The sequence below is a fragment of the Chrysemys picta genome, chromosome 3 (genome assembly GCF_011386835.1).
Source record: "Chrysemys picta bellii isolate R12L10 chromosome 3, ASM1138683v2, whole genome shotgun sequence".
Classification (NCBI taxonomy): domain Eukaryota; kingdom Metazoa; phylum Chordata; order Testudines; family Emydidae; genus Chrysemys; species Chrysemys picta.
Window position 1 is genome coordinate 97,715,898 of NC_088793.1, and position 19,921 is coordinate 97,735,818.

Genomic DNA, 19,921 nt, shown 5'->3' on the forward strand with positions numbered 1-19,921 from the left:
AAGTAAAACAAATTTGAATGTGATGAATAAACAGCTCCATTTTGCTTACATATGTATTTTTTGCAAACTCAGTTTTAGTGCTAGTTAAAGGTGCTGTGTTGACTGAAGTTTTCTACTCACAGCAAGTATAGCGCACGCAGATGAAGCTTATTTCATACTGCCCTGCCAACATGTTTTAACTAGTAACTAGAATAAATCCACCTGCTAGGTGGAAGAACATTTCAGCTTCTCTGCCATTTATTTTTGGACTTCTGAGAGCAGAACATGACACCACTGCTATGAAGCCAACTGGCAGTTTAATATTTGAGGACAGATCTTTAGCTAGTGTAAACTGTCATGGCTTCATTTAAGTCCATTTATGTGGCTCTGTCCCATAATAACTCAAATAACTCAAAGGTTGCTTGGAAATGACATTTCACAGTATTTATGACAATATTTAAAAATATCAGATTTTTATCTATTACTATAAGTCTGATCTTACACCTATTGAAGTCAATGGCAGCTCTCCCATTCCCAGCTAGTGCAGGAGTAAGCCCCTATTTGATCATGTCTAGTATTACTGTGCAAGAATAAAAAATTCAAAATGATTGCAGATATTTATGTTATGACAATGTTCAGGCTCAGACCAGAGTGCTGCATTTTATATGCTATAATCATCAGGATGCAGCCAAATTGTCCCAGAGGAATTTGTTTATACTTTATCATACCACAGTGGAGTCCTTGTATTCAAATTGGCATTTTTGTACACTTTTAATTTCATGCTGAAAGTCAAAATGGAAACTAAAGAGTAATCGGGTGGAACATTTTGATAAACACTTCTGTGATTCAGTAGACAAAAACAAATCTCTTCCTACTGGTGCTTTTCAGAATAACTATCAGGCAGTAGAAAAATTTGTCTATTTCAAATGGAAAGACTATGAGAAGAACTCTCAAAAACCTTATCTCAGCTCTGACCAATTATATTTACAGGCTTTTCTGATAAGACAGAAAGAAAAGAAAAAGTAGGTTACCAGACACCGTACTTTATCAGAATAAGAAACATGTTCTTTGGAGACTCAGGAACAATCACACTTTCAGCTATAATAGTATCCTCAGAGTAAGAAGAAAACTAATCAAAGTGCACAAAGTAAAAAAAAAAAAAAAAAAAAAAAGGAATGAACTATCTGTTGGTACAAAGACAAGTTTGTTTGTTGGGGGAAAGAAAACCCCATTCACAGAGAAAGCAGAATATGAAACCATATTGATGGTCTTAGAACATCACTGCTCCTCTAAGAGTCAAATAGCCTAGGTTATACTCTCAGCTATAGCAAGCTCTCCACAGACCACTGGCAAGTGCTCAGCAGACCAGCAGACCTGTCTGGTAGTCTACAAATCGCAGCTGAGGAACCACTGCCTTACAGCTTCTAGAGAGGGATCAAGAAGAGGTGTGAGCCTCCTCCATTCTTCTCACCTGTCCCCTCTAGAGCTTCCCCTCTGTTTCAGTTAGCTGTATCTCTGTGGCTTACCGCAGAGTAAGAGTATTGCTATTCATAAACTAGGGTCTGCTCCTGCAGGCAAAGTCACAGAAAAACAAGTTTTTTTTAAACATACCATTCCTGTTCATTTGTTTTCTATGATTTGGTCAACAAACCAATGACACCCATGCAGAAAGCACTTTGTCCCAGGAAAGAACAGGGGCTGTCTCCTAGCCAGCATTACCTCTGTGCTATCATTTTTTATTTTCAGATTAGAAGAGATTAAATAGGCGGGGAGGAGGAGCCACTAGAGGGCATGAAAATCCTTCAGTTTTCTGGGTCATCTTTCTGCCTCTCTGTACCAGAGGAAAAATGCAAGATTTTGTGCTGGATTTACAAAAATCACAGAAAACAAATCAGCAAATTAGTCAAATAAAAATTTATTTTTCAATAATTGCATGAAGACAAGCAATGCCATGGAGAAAAGCCGCTGTGCAAAAATGCAATGAAAAGGTACCAGCCCAGACACAAAAGCTTCACCTTCACCATGAGGATGATCAAAAACCTAAATGTTCCACCCTCCATCAACGAGTGAGAGTTTAGAGTTCTGCAAGGTTGGATTAAAATCAAATGTTATTTCTCAAGCTATACAGCTTTAGTGTTGTCAGAGATATGAAATCCCAGTGGATGGATGTGTCAGGGATCGGCAATTTTAAAGAATCTCTCATATCTGAATAATTGGTTTGAATACAGCCAAGGCCATTAAGTCAAAAGTGTAATTGAAGTGTTCTCAGGCCAGTTCTTGTGGCTTTCATGGCTTTATTTTAGTTCTTGTATGTGAATTGGCTTCTTGGAGAGAAAGTACTTTCTTGGAACAAGGTCGTACCAATACCTATCCATTCCATTCCTCTCAGTAAGTCTACTGAGGACCATTTTACATTAGCCTTCCCTCCTGTTGCAGTGGATCCAGTTTGTATAAACAGAATTCTGAATGTCAAAGAGACTTTATATGGAAATAGTCACTTCATCGAGAATGATTAAACATGGAATTCAAAGGGAAAGCTTAATCTGCAAATTACAAGAACAAGTTGGCATACATTTGGTTTGCAAAGACTCAGCTACTTTTTACTTACTATAACAACACTTGTGTGACATAAATGGAGATTTCTATGTACAATCGTAGCACAAGCACCGTGAAACATCCTTGCTTGGGGAAAAAAAAAAAAAAAAAAGAGTTCTTCAAAACATCAAAGATTGCGTCTTCTACCAAAAATGAAAATGTATATTAATCACTTGGCCACTAATGTGCTGATACTACTGCTGATCAAGCTAATATTTTATCATTGTTTCTTTGCTCACCCATTTGTCTGTATCCATCTGTTGTCTCATCATATACTTAAGATCTTTGTGCCAGGGATCATTTTGTTGTTATGTGTTTGTACTGTGCCTAGAACAATGAGGCGCTCTTCTATGAAAGAGGCTCCCAAGTGCTATGGTAACACAAAGAAATAAATAATATAATAATAAACTTGCCTGTGGGCTGGACATTGCTCTGACAGCATTCAAATTAGATCCTGAGCAAAAAGTATTTTCTGCACCATGGATGATAAGACCTTTCCCATCCTTCCAATTTTCCAGTTCAGTTACCCTCTCCTGGAGTTCTAGCATCATAGTGCCTGTCATTAGGGGAGAAAAGCACAACTGTGTCAATGGGGACACAATCAGAGTGTAATCTTACTGTACTGCTTGATATTTAAATTGTGCATCACCAAGAATACCTTATACCAACAGGGAACTAGTAAATGATTGTTGGAAACATTTAAAGTAAAACAACACCTTGAGATATTGGGTCAATGTCTGGCATAATGGTCCCATCCGTCAGAGAACTTAAGCACATCCTTAACTTTGAGTGGTGACTTGTCAGGCACGTCTTATGAGATTAATATTAAGCATATGTTATAAATGACATCAAAGCAATACTCACTTCCCCAGAGAAGTAATGACATGCATAGCATTTTTGGTAGAAGATTCAGTTTCTGACATCCTGAGGAATTTTTAGAGAAGGAAGGACATTCCACAATGCTCATGGCTGCATTTACAGAAAGAATAACTTGACTTCAGTGGAACTACTCATGCTTAAAGTTAAGCTTTTAAGTGCTTTCATGGACCAGGGCCATAGTCAACAGATGAAAGAAGAAACACACAGACAAAGTCAAGGAGATCATCAGGAAGGAAGCTAGTGATGGTGAACGTGGACCCTCTCTTCCTCCCTAAGGAAATTAGAATGGGAGTACAAAAAGATTAGCACATATACACAGCAAATATGTGTTAACTGGTAAATGAACATCCAGAGGCCAGGTTATAAGCAGAATTCATTGTTAATAACTCAGGTCTTGCCTAGGTGAACAGTTAGTGTGCAGTAAGTTGAGGTGTAAATCTACAGAGCACTAGCGTGTTGCGCACCAACTGTGCATGTGGTCCCTGCTATTGTGCACTAATAGTCACCTGGTGAACACTGGCCTACTCCTATTTTGCAGCAGAGTAGATCAAGGTGCTAACTTTCAAAAAAAAATTCAAATAGGATACCATTTTTGAAGTCTAGGCAGTTAAAAACTCTCTCAGTCCTTACAGCTTGGCTCCTTTCCCTTTCAAATTTGGTCAAACTAGAATTCAACAAGATGTATGGGCTGTTGAAATTGGTTTCAGTAGGCTTAAGCTGATGTTATGAGCATTTGTTTCCAAAGACCATTTCAAACAGGAGGCTATCCGATTCTAACTAGAAAAAAAAATAGCAAGACTTGTCCATCAGCTATTTGCCAACATATTCTTGCTCAGCTTTCTGTTCCATGAGTTGTACAAACATAGAATAAACATCGTTCCTAAGAGACAAAACTTGCTGTATAAAGTGAATGTTTGGCAAATAGTTTTTATGCTACAGTTTGTTAGTGATATTTTTAAACTATCTAACAAAAGTGTGGATTTTATATATATTACACACACATGTATGACTATTCAGAGAAGCCAGGTATCCAAGGACAGGCTCTTTTTGTCAAGACTTTTTTGGGGCAGGGACTATAATTTACTATGTTTGTACATTGCTTTGCACAATGGGCACTGGTTTCTTGACGACTCTCTACCATAATATAAATAATTACAGACACACACAAAAATGGAATGAAATTTGGAAAAAATATGTGAGCATGTAATCAAAGACTGGATCATAATCCATATGCAGAAGGGGCCAAATTAAAGTTGCATAGGCAAGCATAATTCTGGCATTTTCTAACTTTTTAGTGCTTGATTTCGCAACCTTAACAATGTAGATTTGTATGTGTAATTTCCTAAGGTTTTAAAAAGGCAAACTGAAAAAAACCAACAACCCAGAAATTGTATCATGCTGACATCATATTACCACTGATGTCAGTCATCAGTGGGGTTGGAAACTTTAGATCCATGACACAAACTTCAGCCACTTGCACTAACAGAGCAACCAATAGCAGTAGTAATAGGTTGTCATCCTCTACATCCACGGTTCTCAAACTGGGGGTCGGGACCCCTCAGGGGGTCGTGAGGTTATTATGTGGGGGGTCGCGAGCTGTCAGCCTCCACCCCAAACACCGCTTTGCCTCCAACATTTATAATGATGTTAAATATATTAAAAAGTGTTTTAATTTATAAGAGGGGTCGCACTCAGAGCAGGTTAGACAAACAATGTGGTGAAAGGGGTCACCAGTACAAAAGTTTGAGAATCACTGCTCTGTGTGGACTGGCACTAGAGGGGGACAGGACACTTTGAAAGTGGCTTTCACAGGTATTTGCTGATACAAGAGGAATGGCGACACTGGAATCTTGGGTTTTATTCTAGTCTCTGAAGGGGAGTGTACTCTAGTGGCTATTGATTCTTCTGCCCATTTCCTTCCCACCCCTTCTTCTCTGTCCTCTCTAAGCAGCTCCTGTTCGAGCCTTCCCTCTTCCCCATCTCTGACTCCTCACTCCGGTCCCATTCTCCTCACTTAGATAGGCCCAGTTTCTATTTGTCAGGCTTCTCATCCCAGGCCATTTGTTCAGCCATTCCCAATTCCCTCCACCATTTCCTAGATCTTTGTCCCCAGTTTCCTTTCCCAGCCAGTCCCAGTTTCTCCCTCTCGGATCCTCATTTGATCGATCTCTCCTGCCCACCCTGACCTCTAATTATAGATCCTACACTCCTGCACACACACACTCTCTATGTCCACTGGCTCCTAGACTCACTCTCTTCCCCCAGGCTCCTTGTCCAACCTCAGTGTCCCCCACTCCCTCCAGGGCTCCTTGACACAGTCTCTTAGGGTTACCATATTCAAACGTTTAAAAAAGAGGACACTTCACGGGGTCCCAGTCCCGCCCCCGGCCCCGCCCCAACCCCATCCCTTCCCCGCCCCCATTCCAACCCCTTCCCCAAAGTCCCTGCCCCAACTCTGCCCCCTCCTCTGAGCACCCCGCCTTCCCCCTCCTCCCTCCCGCTCTGATCTTGGTTGGGGGTTGCTAAGTGCTTCCCTGCTCCCCACTGGCCCTACAGCCCCTGCACCCCCCCACCCCTGCAGCCTCTGTGCCCCCCGCCTGCCCTGCCCCTGCACCCCCCTGCCCGCCCTGCTCCTCCTAGCCCTGCAGCCCCTGCAACCCCCTGCCCCTGCACCCCCCCACCCCTGCAGCCTCTGCGCCCCCTGCCTTCCCTGTCGCCTCTATGCCCCTGCCTGCCCCTCCTCATCCTGCAGCCCCTGCACCCCCCCACCCCTGCAGCCTCTGCGCCCCCCGCCTTCCCTGCCGCCTCTATGCCCCTGCCTGCCCTGCTCCTCCTCATCCTGCAGCCTCTGCGCCCCCTGCTCCCCACTCGCCCTGCAGCCTCTGCACACCCCCCCGCCTGCCCTGCTCCCCCGCTCACCTGGCAGCCTCTGCCTGGTGGGGGCTTCGGATGCTCAGTGGTGACCGGGGCACCGCGGGTCCCTGCAGCCCCGGCACACGCCGCACTCCCTGCCCCGCGCCGCAGCCTCCTTCCTGCCACGCGGGTGACGGGGCCGCAGGAAGGGTCCCCCAGTGGCCGGGGAGTCCCCACCCGCAAGGGAAGCACGAGCCGCTGGCTGGGCCCGGCCTCCCCATGGTCCTGCGGGCTCGGCTAGGGCGCACGGTCCGCCCGGCCTCCGGGGCAGCAGCGGCCCCTTTGGCGCCTTCTGCGGTTGCGCCCCCCTTCCCCCGCCCGAGCTCGCTACAATGTAGCCAGGCGGCTGGGCTGTGCTGCAGACCCGACGGGTTGTGCTGGGGCCGGGTGGACCCTGGCTTATGCTGCCTCCCTATTTCCCCGGACATGTCCGGCTTTTTGGCAATTCCCCCCGGACGGGGATTTGAGTACCAAAAAGCCGGACATGTCCGGGGAAATCCGGACGTATGGTAACCCTACAGTCTCTGCCCAGGCAGTCTCAGTTCTACCTATGTATCCCAGCGCCTCATCAGATATGTCTCCACTCCCCACTCTTTACTCTTTCCCCCATTGGTTCTCAGTCCTAGGGTACGTCTACACTTACCTCCGGGTCCGGCGGCAGGCAATCGATGTTCTGGGATCGATTTATCGCGTCTGGATCGATCCCGGAAGTGCTCGCCGTCGACGCCGGTACTCCAGCTTGGCGAGAGGAGTACGCGGCATTGACGGGGGAGCCTCCCTGCCGCGTCTGGACCCGCGGTAAGTTCGGACTAAGGTACTTCGAATTCAGCTACGTTATTAACGTACCTTAGTCCGAAGTGGGGGGTTAGTGTGGACCAGGCCCTAGTCTCCTTGCTCAGCCCATCCCAGTCTCCCCCCAGTTCCTCATCTGATTTCAGTCTCCGCACCTACCTATAAGCTTCCAAACCCTATTTCCCTCCCTGGCTCCCAAGTCCCAGTCTCCTAGCCCAGCCAGTCCCAGCCTCCCCCAACTCAATTCCAAGTCCTAGTTTCCCACACCCTTTCTCACCCCCAGCCTCCAGTTCCAGTTTCCCTCCATGGCTCCTGCTCTTTGTCCCCTGATTCCAAATCATGCAGCTCCTCCAGGTTGCCTAGGCAGAGCAGGGTCTCATCGAAAGCACCTGAGAGAAAGGCTCCATTGCCTTCAGTTCAGACGCCCAAACCCGGCATGGCCTGCTACCCAGAGCTGAAATTCCATGGAAAGTTCTGTTCATCTCAAGGCTGGAGCATGCCCAGGGTGGACAGAATCCTTGGGGAATTTAAGATACTAAAATCTAAGAAATCCCTACTGAGCATGTGCAAACTGCATTTTTTTTTTTTTTAAGGCTTATGACTTAGCCAAATTTGGGTGGATTTTAACGGGGACACCAAAAGGCATATCCTGACACAAAAGCCGTGCTCCTCTATATTTCAAGTCCCTACTCAAAAGCATGCAGGCATGAGAACTTTTCAAATAAAAAGTAAAAAAACTTTAATGTGGTCAAAACAACATTTTTTCCTAGCCTCATTCTCGGAAATGGATTAATTGCTCTGACTGAAATTTTCAAAAATAAAAAATAATAATAATTCAGCCTGAGGCTGACAAGGAACATTACAAACAACCAAAAACAGTCTTATAATGGGGAATGTTTGGCAAACTTAATAATAGGTAGAACAACCAGCCCCGCCTATTATAATAATAGATTGTAGCGATCAGCAAATAGCTAGTGAATTAAAGTGCTCCAATAACATATTCCACTCAGCTGAAGGCGAAGGACTGAAATAACACAGAGAATGAATTAACTGTCATCTCATCTCCTAGAGGGTCTTCCTTGAGGTGAGGATTTTGAGGCACACTGGTGGGGAAGCTTTCTAGCTGCGCATGTTTCATGGATGAATACAAATTTCCAAGGCTGTCAGTCTAGAACCTTTCATGCATATTAAATTGGCTAAAAATAAACATAATGTGCCTACATGATATATTACATACACAAATTAAGAGAACCAAATATTAGGAAATGCCAGATTTACGGGTACCTGTACAACCTTAATACAGCCACCTTGTATATCCTGGATGTACTGAATGAGGCAAGGATCCTGGGGAAAACATAGCACATGATTGTGTAATTAAAGTCTGTACCGTGATGTATACACATAAGGAGGCTGAACCGTAAGGCTCAGCAGGTCTCAAAGCTAAAGCTACAGAGCTGTCAGGCAGCAAACACCTCCACGCTGCCACCCAGCAACAGCAGTCACTGCTCGCTCCACTATCCATGACTAGCTATATACACAAACCACAGGAAGTCCTGCCTCAAGGGATTCGACAGGCAGTAGCTTCATGTCTCCTGATTGATTCCCTGCCTTACATAAACCCAAATGGTGTTCCAGGAAGTGTCCAGGCAACAGAGCGGATCTTCTGTAGCTGCGATGACCATTCCTGCTTTCTGCTCTTAACTCTTGGTTTTGACCTTGGCTTAATTTGGACCTCACTTCCTGACCCTGACTTGGACTCTGATCCTTGATATCAACCTCAGCCTGGCACTTGACTACTAACTCCTTCACCACTCTCAGGCTCGTGTTTGACATTGCTCTGACCATTAGCCCTGAATGCCCTTGTCAGGATCCTGACATGAATTAAGGTTGCACAGACAACCTTAAAACTGGCATTTCCTAACTTCTCCTAATTTTCTTGCTCTATCACCTATTCCTGCTACTAGAGATCCTTCAGCAGCTGTCAGGCATTCCCAGGATTATGGCTCTTGCTACTGCTTCTGCAGTGATGTGGGCCGCCTTTAGAATGTTAACGTGATTATTAATTTTTTGGCATGTACCCAAATTTTCCCCGGGGAATACAAGTGAGAGAAGAGATATGGTAAGTCTGTAAGGATTTATATCCCCATTTTAAAAATGGGGAATTCAGACACAGAGGGTTAATGACTTGCCCATTGGCCACACAGCAAGTCAATGACAGAGATTAAATAAAGTCCACGATCTTTAACCCAGTTCCCTGTATTATCCACTAAAGCAACATCACTAGAATGTCCTGTTTTTAAATATGCTTAAATTGATCAAGTAAATAGACATACAGACCTGTTCATACGATGTCAGACATCCTATGGGTATAATACCGTATATGTTGTAGGTACTGACTGATGTAGGCTGGAGATATTGAGAACCGTAAACTTTAGTCTGAAAACTCCCTTTATTAACTAATCTAAGAATAAAGAGTATAATCTACAATTAATTTGCCCAACTGGAAAGTTCCTCATGGGAGAATCCAGAGTTCTACAACAGAGTAGGGGCAAACAGAGTATAAGGATATATGACAATAACTCTTAGGATGTTTCTAACTGGGCTGAGAATGTTCATCCTTTAGTAAATAAGTTGATATGTAAGGTGTCAAACTGATGGAAGAAGAAAGGGTGGACAGGTTGGTATATGTGGTTGGAAAAGGCCAAACTATGAAGTGCTGGGTGATGGAGAGTAGAAAGCAAGTTGGAGGAACTACGTTCAAGCCCTCCTTGCACCTCAATTTCCCAATCTACAAAATGGGCATCATGATATCTGCCCACATTTGTAAAGTGTTTTGAGTTGAAAGACATGATTATTTTATTTGCTTCTAGAATAGCTGGGATGGACGAAAGGAACAAAGTATAAAGAGAAAGAACAGGGAGGAACGATTGAGCTGACTGAAAAAAGGGCAAGCATGTTCTGACAGACAGCTTTGTCCGATGTCTAAAGTTTCTTGCGTTTTTATTTTTATTTATATGTTTATAACAACATATTATTATGGCGTTATTGTGCAGAACAGTAATCACTTAATGCATCTCTAATCAAAAGTCATGACCTCTTATTTCTAACCGTGACATAGTTATGGGCATAATTTTTCAGCGTCATATAGGGACCACTAGACCATTTAGTCTGACCTACTGTATATCACAGGCCATCAAGTCCCCCCAGCACCCGCACACTAAATCCAACACAACAGAAACGAGATCAAAGTAAATTAGACACGCAAAACTCTAGGGCAACTGCCCCCGCCCCCCCCCTCTCTATATATATATATCAATATCTCTCTATATATATCTATATATAATCCTTACACATTGTCAGTACCTGTGAATGCATTCATTAGCTTTGGGTTGTTCAAGGTCAGGACTCCAATGCCATTGTCTTCCTTAGAAAGGTCGATGGATCCACCACCAAACTGCTGAAGTTTTTTCTTCATCTCTTCTTCCTCAAAGCCATGGGCACTGTTATAAAGTGACACACATCTTTGCAGGAATAGTCTACTCTTTGTGGTTTGGAGTAAACTTTTCCAAAGAGAGACTGCCATTTCTGGAAGGAAACACACAGCAGAAAATGATCACACCTCAGGTATTTTCTCTGTTTCAGACCCAATCCAGTCCTTCAATAGAGAAATGGGATCTTGTAAGAGTAACCTTTCAAGTGTAAAAGTCACAGAAAAGCCACAGACCTGAAGCTGGATACTTAGGATGAGATTTGCAAAAGCACTCAGGTTTGGTCTAATTCAGCTCCCACTGACCCAATGGGTTTTACCACTGATTTCAATGGGAGAACGATTAGGCCTATGCTGAGCACGTTTGGAAATTCCACCCTTAAAGTAATTAAAGAGCCCTTAGATGAGACCCAAGAGGGTTTGAGGATGAGGCCAGAATGACCTGATCAAGAAACAATTAATTACTGATGTTTTCTAGCTGCTTACTCTGCACCAGTCTGAGGAAAAGGACTTCTCTTCCAGAACAACTAATAACCATATATACGTAATTATAGTGGCCGATATAATTATAGTGGCATACAAAAGCATCAGTATTGTTATGGATATCTCAGCTCTTTCTATGATGAACCCTTAGTTTTACAAATTTCCTATTGGTTGCAAGAGCTTTCTCCAGTTAATCTTGGTAAACAGAGTATCTCTTCCTGAGAGCTATACTTTGTTGTGTTCGTGTATGTGAAAAATAACCAGATAGTTACAACTGTAACTTTACAGCAACCCTGTATTTTAACTGACCAAGATTGAAATCTAAAAATTACAGAAAGTTCCTCCCCAGGGAGAGAAGGTTCTAACAGGGCATAATTGTCCACAAATGATTTCACAAGGATTGGGGGGGGGGGGGGTGGAAAAATCTGTGTTAGCTCGAGGCAGCTAACCTGAGGAAAAAGTCTGTTGGATGCTATCGTATGAGGTCAAGAAAACTGTTCCCAGGAGATCTAAGGAAAGGGTTTGAGTATGATTATTGCTTTATAATTTGCTAGCCCAGTCCTGCCTTTGCCCAAGAAAACTCTGGAATGTCCCGTTGCCTCACAGAAGACATAATACATGTTTATAACATTTTCCTGCCAGTGCCTTTAAAACCACAGATGACTGTTAGACAAGAACCAGTATAAAGGGAACAAGGAGAGGACCATAAGAGACTACGGCTATGGTGACACTAGAGAGCTTACAGCACAGCAGGTGCACCCATGCAGCTGTGCTGCTGTAATTTCTCATGTAGCCGCTCTAAGGGGACAGGAGAGAGCTCTCCTGTTGACTTAATTAATCCACCCCCAACACCAGTAGCTATGTCGGTGGGAGAAGCTCTCCCGCCGACATAGCGCTGTCCACACCCCTGAGCGACATAAGTGCTAGTGTAGACATAGTGTAGACCAGGCCTAAGACTGAGTTTAATTAAAAATTTAGCAGCGTTAAATCAAATTAACCCTGCACCCGTCCACACAACGAAGCCATTTATTTCGAAATAAAGGGCTCTTAAAATCCATTTCTGTACTCCTCCCCGACGAGCGGAGTAGTACCAAAATCGATATTGTCATTTCGAATTAGGGTTAGTGTGGCCGCAATTGGATGGTATTGGCCTCCGGGAGCTATCCCACAGTGCACCATTGTGACCGCTCTGGACAGCAATCTGAACTCGGATGCACTGGCCAGGTAGACAGGAAAAGCCCCGCAAACATATGAATTTAATTTCCTGTTTGCCCAGCACAGGAGAGTACAGGTGACTACAGAGAGCTCATCAGCACAGATAACCATGCAGGCCGATAATCAAAAAAGAGCACCAGCATGGACCGTACGGGAGGTACTGGGTCTGATCGCTATATGGGGAGAGGATTCAGTGCTAGCAGAACTTCGTTCGAAAAGATGAAATGCCAAAACTTCTGAAAAAATCTCCAAGGGCATGATGGAGAGAGGCCACAATAGGGACTCAAAGCAGTGTCGCGTGAAAGTCAAGGAGCTCAGACAAGCCTATCAAAAAACAAGAGGCAAACGGTCGCTCCGGGTCAGAGACGCAGACATGCCGCTTCTACGCTGAGCTGCATGCAATTCTAGGGGGGGCCGCCACCACTACCCCACCTCTGACTGCGGATTCCGAGGTGAGGGTAATCTCATCAACCACACCTGAGGATTCTGCGGATGGGGAAGAGGAGGAGGAGGAGGACGACGACAACGAGCTTGCGGAGAGCACACAACACTCCGTTCTCCCCAACAACCAGGATCTTTTTCTCAACCTGACTGAAGTACCCTCCCAAGCCAGTACCCAAGACCATGGAAGGGATCTCAGGTGAGTTTACCTTTTAAAATATAAAACATGGTTTAAAAGCAAGCGTTTTTTAATGATTAATTTGCCCTGAGGACTTGGGATGCATTCGCGGCCAGTACAGCTACTGGAAAAGTTTGTTAACGTGTCTGGGGATGGAGCGGAAATCCTCCAGAGACATCTCCATGAAGCTCTCCTGGAGGTACTCCAAAAGCCTTTGCAGAAGGTTTCTGGGCAGTGCAGCCTTATTCCGTCCTCCATGGTAAGACACTTGACCACGCCATGTTAGTAGCAAGTAATCTGGTATCATTGCATGACAAAGCCTGGCAGCGTATGGTCCCGGTGTTTGCTGGCATTCAAGCAACATCCATTCTTTATCTCGCTGTGTAATCCTCAGGAGAGTGATATCGCTCATGGTAACCTGGTTGAAATATGGGAATTTAATTAAGGGGACAGAGGTGGCCGTTCCTACTGAGCTGTTTGCCTGTGGCTGAAAAGAAATCCTTCCCTGCAGTTAGCCATGCGCGGGGCAGGGGGGAGGAATTGGCGCTGAACTTTTCGCCTTTGGCTAGCAGGGATCCTCCCTGATACCAGCCACGCGGTGGAGTGAGGGATAAAGCGATCATCCCTGAGAACTGGATGCGGGGTGGGGGGGTTAGTTTGTTTTCTGCTGCTGAAGGTTAACAGGAAAACTGCAGCAGTCAACGGGTTTTGCTTGGTATGTGGGAAAAAAGGGTGCAGAAGCCGAAAGACAATGGCTTACCATGGCCGCATGCAAGCCGAATTCTGTTGCCCGGACCTGCGTCTGTGATCTCTAACACCAAAGCCACAGGCACTCAATATTAAGATGGAAAATGCGACCTTGTACTGAAATCACATGTGCTATGTAATGTGAATAGTGTTTTTCACCGCGAAAGAGTATAAGCATTGTTCTGTAAAATGTATCTTTTTAAAAACTTCTCTCCTTTTTTCCATCCCTCCAGCAGTTGCAAATTTTTCAAGCCTCCCTCCTCTGTCCCGAAGGCTATCTCAGATAAGGCGGTGGAGAAAGAGGACGCGAGACGAGATGTTCTCAGAAATAATGGAATGCACCCACAATGAAAGAGCTCATTTGAATGAGTGGAAGGACACGGTATCTAAGTACAGGAAAGATGCCTGTGAACCTGAGGTCATGAGGGACGCTCGAGATGAGAGGTGGCAGGCTGCAACGCTGGGGCTGCTGCGTGATCAAACGGACATGGTCCGGCGTCTGGTGGAGCTTCAGGAACGGCAGCAGGATAACAGAGTGCCGCTGCAGCCGCTGTATAATCTCCCTCCCCCATCACCATGTTCCATATCCTCCTCACCCAGACATGTAAGAACGTGTGGGGGGGGGGGAGGCGGCTCCGTGCACCCTCCCACTCCACCCCAGTGGACAGCCCAACCAAAAGGCTGTCATTATATTGAATTTTTTCAGTGGCCTTTTACTTCCCTCCTATCCTCCTCCCAAACCTCATCCGGGTTACCTTGTCGGTTCTCTCCCTATGTTTAATAAAGAATACATGATTTTTAAATGATAGTGACTTTATTTCTTTTAAAAGCAAGCTGTGATTTAAGGGGGGAGGGTGGTTTGCTTACAGGGAATGAGTCATCAAGGAAGCGGGTTTTCAACAAACAGAACTTTCACACCGTAGCCTGGCCAGTCATGAAATTGGTTTTCAAAGCTTCTCTGATGTGCAACGCTTCCTGGTGTGATCTTCTAATCGCCCTGGTGTCTGGCTGTGCATAATCAGCAGCCAGGTGATTTGCCTCAGCCTCCCATCCCGCCATAAAGGTCTTCCCCTTACTCTCACAGAGATTGTGGAGCACACAGCAAGCAGCAATAACAATGGGGATATTGGTTTGGCTGAGGTCTGACCGAGTTAGTAACGATCGCCAGCGACATTTTAAACGGCCAAATGCACATTCTACCACCATTCTGCACTTGCTCAGCCTGCAGTTGAACAGCTTCTGACTCCTGTCCAGGCTGCCTGTGTATGGCTTCATGAGCCATGGCATTAAGGGGTAGGCTGGGTCCCCAAGAATAACTATTGGCATTTCAACATCCCCAACGGTTATTTTCTGGTCCAGGAAGTAAGTTCCTTGCTGCAGCCATTTAAACAGAGTAGTGTTCCTGAAGATGCGAGCATCATGAACCCTTCCCGGCCAGCCCACGTTGATGTTGGTGAAACGTCCCTTGTGATCCACAAGCGCTTGCAGCACCATTGAAAAGTACCCCTTGCGGTTTATGTACTGGGTACCCTAGTGCTCCGGTGCCAAGATAGGGATATGGGTTCCATCTATTGCCCCACCACAGTTAGGGAATCCCATTGCAGCAAAGCCATCCACTATGACCTGCACATTTCCCAGAGTCACTACCTTTCGTAGCAGCACCTGAGTGATTGCTTTGGCTACTTGCATCACAGCAGCCCCCACAGTAGATTTGCCCACTCCAAATTGATTACTGACTGACCGGTAGCTGTCTGGCGTTGAAAGCTTCCACAGGGCTATCGCCACTCGCTTCTCAACTGTGAGGGCTGCTCTCATCTTAGTATTCTGGCGCTTCAGAGCAGGGGAAAGCAAGTCAAAGTTCCATGAAAGTGCCCTTATGCATGCGAAAGTTTCGCAGCCACTGGGAATCGTCCCACACCTGCAACACTATGCGGTCCCACCAGTCTGTGCTTGTTTCCCGGGCCCAGAATCGGCGTTCCATGGCTATAACCTGCCCCATTAACAGCATGATCTCCAAAGCACCGGGGCCCATGGTTTGATAGAATTCCATGTCCTCATCACTCTCGCCACCGCGCTGCCGTAGCCTACTCCTTGCTGACTGGTTATGCAGGTTCTGGTTCAGCATAAACTGCACAATAACGCGCGAGGTGTTTACAATGTTCATGACTGCTGTCTTGAGCTGAGCGGGCTCCATGCTTGCCATGGTATGGCGTCTGCACGGTTCCCCCAGGAAAAAGGCGTGAAACGGTTGTCTGCCGTTGCTTCCCTGGAGAGGGGGGAGGATGTACCCAGAACCACCCACGACAATGTTTTTGGCCCCATCAGGCATTGGGATCTCAACCCAGAATTCCAATGGGCGGAGGAGACTGCGGGAACTATGGGATAGCTACCCACAGTGCAACGCTCCGGAAATCAACGCTAGCCCCGGTACATGGACGCACACCGCCGAATTAATGTGCTTAGTGTGGCCGCATACATTCGACTTTATACAATCTGTTTCCAAAATTCGAATTATATAAATTCGGATTAATCCGTAGCGTAGACATACCCTAAGACTGACCACTGAGAGACATGCTGCAATGTTTCTGTTGTCAAAATAGGTCAAAAAGTAATCCTAAGGGTTCTTTCTGGAAAGCAGCTCTGATCTGAACCTGAACCAAGATTTATTCATAATAGAGAGAATTTTTGACAGTTGGCTTTTAAGTTATGTGTGGAGTGAATGGACATGTGTTTGTTAAAAATAGACCAAATTAATAATTATATATGCATATGCACACACTTTTTAGAACCTAAATAAAAAGAGTGAAGGGTGAACAATGCTGCTACTGGCATGTTTGTCTTTCATAGATTCAAAGCTTCCAGTGTCAGAAGGGACCATTGTGATCATCTAGTCCAGTGGTTCTCAACCTTTTTGGGCTCATTTGTAAATGTTTATGACCTGTTGTGACCCAGTAAATAGTCTGGGGCTGCAGACCCTGGGGCAGTTTCAGTCAGGTCCTGCACCTGGGGTGTGGGGGTCCTGCCCAGCACTCACCCCACAGTGGTGGTTTCTGCAGCTCCTATGCTGTGGGTGTGGCTGGGCTCCGCTCTCCATTCTAGGCATTGCAACCTCCACGGTTGCAGCACCACTCAGGTTTGGCCCCACTCCCCCTCACTGGACCAAATTTGTGAGAGTGGAATTGCGACCTGGCTCATGGGTTGCACTGCCCCACACTTAAATTTGGCCTACCCAGACTACCGGCAACATGATGGCTGGGCCAAGCCTGAGTAGCAGTGGGACCACAGAGATTGCAGTGTCTGGAGTAGGAAGGTGAGCCCAGCCCACCCTGTAGGACAGGAGCCACGAGAGCTGCCATGCAGAGCTGTAACTAGGCATTTTAGCGCCCACGGCGAGCAAGCATATTTGCGCCCCCTACTAGAACCCTGCAAGGGACTATTGTTTTAATCCTGCTCCCGCCCCGCAAGACCTACTCCCACCTGCTCCTTCATTGTTTGTTGAATTTTTATCCCGCTCCCGTTATTATGGCAGTGGGATAAAAATTCAACACACAATGCGGGAGCGGGTGGGGGTGGGTATTGCATGGGTGGGACAGGAGTGGGATTAAAAAATTAGTCTTCCTGCGCCACAAATATGAACGCCCCAGCAGCACCACCACTGCCAACAGTAGCACAGAAGTAAGGGTGGCAGTACCATACCCGCTGCAGGGCTCTACCTCAATTGCATTTTTTTTTTGGCATTCCCCCTCACCCCACCAGCTTTGCGCCCACTGCCCTACCCTGGTTATGGACCTGCTGTCACGTGACCCTTTGAAACATTTTGGCATCCCAATTTTGGATCCTGACCCATGGGTTGAGAAACCCTGATCTAGTCTGACCTCCTGTATAACACAGGTCACAGAACGTCCCCAAAATCATTCCTAGAGCAGATCTTTTAGAAAAACATCCCATCTTGATTTTAAAATTGCCATTGATGGAGACTCCATCACCATCGTTGGTAAATTGTTCCCATGATTAATTGGAATCACCATTATAAATTTACACTTTGTTTCCTGTCTGAATTTGTCTAGCTTCAACTTCCAGCCACTGGATTGTATTATACCTTTCTCTGCTAGACTGAAGAGCTCATTATTAAATATTTGATCCCCATGTAGATATTTATAGATTGTAATCAAGTCACCCCTTAACCTTCCCTTTTTTAAGCTAAATAGATTGATCTTCTTAAGTTTATCACTATAAGGCATGTTTTATAATCCTTTAATCATTCTTGTGCCTCTTCCCCGAACCCTCTCCAGTATATCAACATCCTTCTTGAATTGTGAGCACCAGAACTGAACACCATATTCCAGCAGATGTGTTATGCTTAAACAAAGCACACGGGATCTTTTATAGGGGAGAAGGCAGCATGCCACATTTATTGAGAATATAGCAGTTAGCATATGCTTTTCAGTCTCACATACCCACCATACACACAGTCCTGCCAGTTAATGTTTATAGTTACCAGTCCAGAGTCTGGATCAATCTAGTGGCCAGCCAGATTGGTCACAGAGGGGACCCAGGCTCTGTCGGTCATGATCCGATGCTCCTGGAGTTGTGGCAAAATGAACCCAAAGTCACATGACCAAGCACCCTGTTCTTATAGTCTTTTTTCTCTGTTGAAGTCTAGGATTTGTGACCGGTTACTCCTTAATTGGTGTTATCTTTTGATGTTAACATTCCAAAACACCTCCGAGAGGGTCATCCCCCCCCTCCTTTTTATTTATTTTTTTAATTTTTATCCTGTCCTGGTTTTGATTTAATCAATTGTCTTGTCTTTAGAGGTACCAACCTCCACCTCAGGTCGTCAGTCTACCCTTCCTCACTTATGGATGTGTGTTGATGGTTCTCTGGTGTCCTTAAGTTTCTTCACTCCTACTTCCTTGACCATCTGACTTTAACAATGGCCTTCACACCTTATCTTTTCCTGATGCATGCATTCCTCATTCACACAAACAGTCTTTTACAGAGACCTTCAAAGGTATACAGCGGTTTTTATGTTGAGCAAGAAAGGCATTGTAAATTACACCTTACTAAATCTTGTAATCAAAACAGTTCACATTGTGGCCCAGGCCTTCAACATTCCTCTAATCTCCTCAACATAGACACAATACAAGATCCTGTCTCTTACTTACTAAACCTTAAAACAAAGAAATGTATATTTAACTAGAGTGCCTAATTTATAATATATATAGGAAACCATAGTAGACATTATAATTTATCCTAAAACAAAAGAGTGACCATAATCAGTCATAAGGATTGTTCTGGTCTGTCCCTGCCTTAACATCAGTATAGACACTGGCAGTCTGTCAGATGCATGTCTACCAATGTTCCAGAGGGTCATTCCTTTCTGTTATTCAAAAAGGGTGGATGGCTGGATGATCAAATCATACATTAATTCTTATAGTACAAATATAAAATCCTGCTCCTACAGATGTCACACCAATGTCAAATGCATAGGTAAAATAACCTCTCTACCCCTATTCGAGAATATCCTGTTTATGCATCCCAGGATCGCATTAGCTCTTTTAGCGATCATATTGCGATCTTATGTTCAGCTGATGATCTACCATGACTCCCAAAACTTTTTCAGAGTCACTGCTTCCCAGGATAGAGCTCCCCAATCCTGTAAATATGGCCTGCATTCTTTGTTCCTAGATATGTACATCTACGTTTAACTATTTTAAAATGCATATTGTTTGCTTGTGACCAGTTTACTAAGCAATCCAGATTGCCCTGTATTAGAGAGCTGTCCTCTTCATTATTTAGCACTTTTTTTTTTCCAATTTTTGTGTCATCTGCAAACTATGTCGATGAAGATTTTATGTTTTGCAGACAGCAATGTCACCCTTTACTGAGTGGCCAACACCTGTTCACCTGTGAGCTCTCGGTCAATTTCTGACTTTTCATGGTATATTGTAAATAGCTGTAAGACTAATAACCATTATTGAGGCCATAAACCTTGTGTTTGCACCTTCTACCCCAAATAAATAAAAAAAGATTTGTGTCTGTGCACGTGCACATGTATATATATTCTGTAATGACACTCACAGCAGCAGGGAAAGGGTTCATTTTTACAGGGATAGCTATGGAAAACGTCTCCTAAAATACCTCCAAAGACAGAACTACTTGCTAAGTATAAAGGTGTTATCTTCATCCATGACAGACTATTTCCATCT

The 19,921-nt window shown here is 44.9% G+C and overlaps 1 protein-coding gene across 6 annotated transcripts in view; it reads right to left on the reverse strand.

The window, feature by feature from the left end:
- ECHDC1 (ethylmalonyl-CoA decarboxylase 1) overlaps window positions 1-19,921 on the reverse strand; it is a 92,485-nt gene that overhangs the window by 20,186 nt on the left and 52,378 nt on the right. For 5 of the 6 annotated variants that reach the window (XM_065588538.1, XM_024113798.3, XM_024113801.3 and 2 more), the window contains 2 exons: window positions 10,522-10,743; window positions 2,988-3,130 (listed from right to left, as the gene is read on the reverse strand). In XM_065588538.1, coding sequence (XP_065444610.1) covers window positions 2,988-3,130; window positions 10,522-10,741 — 363 coding nt within the window. In that variant the 5' untranslated portion in view covers window positions 10,742-10,743. Of the gene's footprint in view, window positions 1-2,987; window positions 3,131-3,438; window positions 3,725-10,521; window positions 10,744-19,921 lie in introns of those variants that run through there. The other variant, XM_065588540.1, reaches the window with a different exon arrangement.